Source organism: Austrofundulus limnaeus, unplaced genomic scaffold (genome assembly GCF_001266775.1).
Source record: "Austrofundulus limnaeus strain Quisiro unplaced genomic scaffold, Austrofundulus_limnaeus-1.0 Scaffold1402, whole genome shotgun sequence".
Classification (NCBI taxonomy): domain Eukaryota; kingdom Metazoa; phylum Chordata; class Actinopteri; order Cyprinodontiformes; family Rivulidae; genus Austrofundulus; species Austrofundulus limnaeus.
Window position 1 is genome coordinate 52,999 of NW_013953804.1, and position 2,201 is coordinate 55,199.

At 34.8% G+C, this 2,201-nt stretch overlaps 1 protein-coding gene across 2 annotated transcripts in view; it reads right to left on the reverse strand.

Annotated features, from left to right (window-relative positions):
* Positions 1-1,923, reverse strand: part of ncapd3 (non-SMC condensin II complex, subunit D3) — a 29,289-nt gene extending 27,366 nt beyond the window's left edge. For both annotated transcript variants that reach the window (XM_014032251.1, XM_014032249.1), the window contains exons 1-2: positions 1,820-1,923; positions 959-1,131 (exon numbers count right to left, since the gene is read on the reverse strand). In XM_014032251.1, the coding sequence (XP_013887705.1) occupies positions 959-1,131; positions 1,820-1,871 (225 nt within the window). In that variant the 5' untranslated portion in view covers positions 1,872-1,923. The remainder of the gene's footprint in view (positions 1-958; positions 1,132-1,819) is intronic.
* Between the last annotated feature and the right edge of the window lie 278 nt (positions 1,924-2,201).

Genomic DNA, 2,201 nt, shown 5'->3' on the forward strand with positions numbered 1-2,201 from the left:
CATTAGCACCTCTAGTAATATATTTACTGAGAAAAATGTTGACGTGTTCAATACTTATTTTACCCGCTGTATGATGTGCTTCTGTTTTTTTTTTAATTCAGGAGGTTATAAACATAATCCTTCATGTTATGAAAAGACCCTCTTGATTCAAGAGAAAACTCCAGTTTTTAAGAAAATGGCTGCTTATCAATTAATTGTTAGTCAATCTATAAGATAAATCAACTTCAGATTAATTAATTAATCAATAACCTGCATCCTTAATTTATACATGAATGAAATTAATTTATATCTACTCATATTTATGTAATTAAGTGTTTTAATGATTTGACCGATTAATCGAAAAAAATAATCGACAGATAAATCTGTTATTAAAATAATCGTTAGTTGCAGCCCTAGTGGCTAACCCAAGACCAAAGACTCCAGAGACCAAGATAAGAGCAATCCTATCGGACTACTGGCCAATCACCTGTCTTTGTACAACATGAACACTCCATGGGGATTCATAGCAGCTAAGATGAACAGGTACATGGGTAAATACCTAAGCGAGGCACAGAGGCTAAGCAGCAACATCAACAAAAATATATACATGTATATCAAAAACATCATCTTAGCTTGATTATTTGCCAAAATCTACTCTTAAAATTTTGAGTAAACAACCATAGATTCTCATATCAGTGAAAACATCAGGTTTTCTTTATGAACACGAAAACATTGAAAAAGAAAATGTTTTTACATGGATTATTTAATAATAATCACACTGGAAATCATATCACTGAAAAAAGATTATCCATGAGAAAAATACATTTTTCAGAAGAGCTGTGCAGTAAAAAAATCTAAAAATATGTTATGTGCAGCCGTCAGCTTCTTAATAATTTAATAAATTTATATTTCTTCTAACTGATGAGACAGAGTTAAGAGTTTGGACGAAAGAAAATTGAACCTGGTTAGTTCATCATACCAGTGAGCTTGTGTCACTGCTTGAAGACTGCTGAAGTTCAGACGCATGCCCTTGTAAACAGTTGTACAGTTTTCTGAGGGCCTTGTCTCCACAAGCACGGAGTTCTTCTCCAACAGGGTCATCTAATAGTTTCACCTCTGTGAACTCCAGTTCCCACACTGCATCCACCCAGTCTGGAAATCACACACACAAAAAATATATCAAATTAATTACAGAATTCCTGTTCTATTTTGTGTATCACATTAGGTAGTCTGCTAAAAGTTCACTTTTCTGAAAAAGCTCTACTACGTTGACTACTGGTACAATCAAACTGATCTGAAACTTCAACACATTTTGGATAGGAAGCAGCATTATATATAACAGATTCAGCAGGTAAGTTAAGGCTGAGTTAATTGTCTAATGCAGGGGTTCTCAAACCTTTTGGGTCTGAGGACCCCTTACATCGGTGATAAAAATTCCAGGGACCCCCCTCATAAACCCCATGCCGTTTTAAAAGATAATTTATTGCCATTTCAACCCCTAAATGCCATGGGAATATATGTTTTCATTAAGTTTATTATGTTTGACTTATTCGTTCATTGTTCTCCATGCATTTTTAAAAAATAAAAACCAAATTAACAATTTAGTGAAATTTTTTGAGGACCCCCAAGATACCTCTCATGGACCCCTGGGGGTCCTGGGACCCCAGTTTGAGAACCTCTGGTCTAATGGAAAATCAAAAATGACTTGAAGCGAAACAACACGTCGGAAAAATCGTCTCGCAGCCTTTTAAGTTTTAAGACACATACAAACAGACAATATTATAAACTAAATATTATGAATGATAATAGAATAAAACGAAACAATTTTGTCTCTTTTTACCTGTAGGAACTTCATTTAATCTCAGAAAGTGTAGCGCAGACATCAACTCCATCTTGTTTTTAAAAGAGCCCGCCAGCGGGAGTAGCCGCGCATGCGCACTTTACATTTTTCTTCTTCTTGATCACTTTTTGGCGGTTGGCTAACAACGTTTAAGTTCATTACCGCCACCTACTGATGTGGAGTGTGGACCGGATCAGCGCTTAGTAAAATAAAAGATTTCAAACAAACGAGTTTGTTTCAAATATTGTATTAAAGCTCGAGTACGATGTAACCCACGTTGAAATCTGACATAAATAGAAATAAATAGTTGCCCATGTTAAAATCTGACATAAATAGGAATAAATAGTTGCCCATGTTAAAATCGGACATAAATAGGAATAAA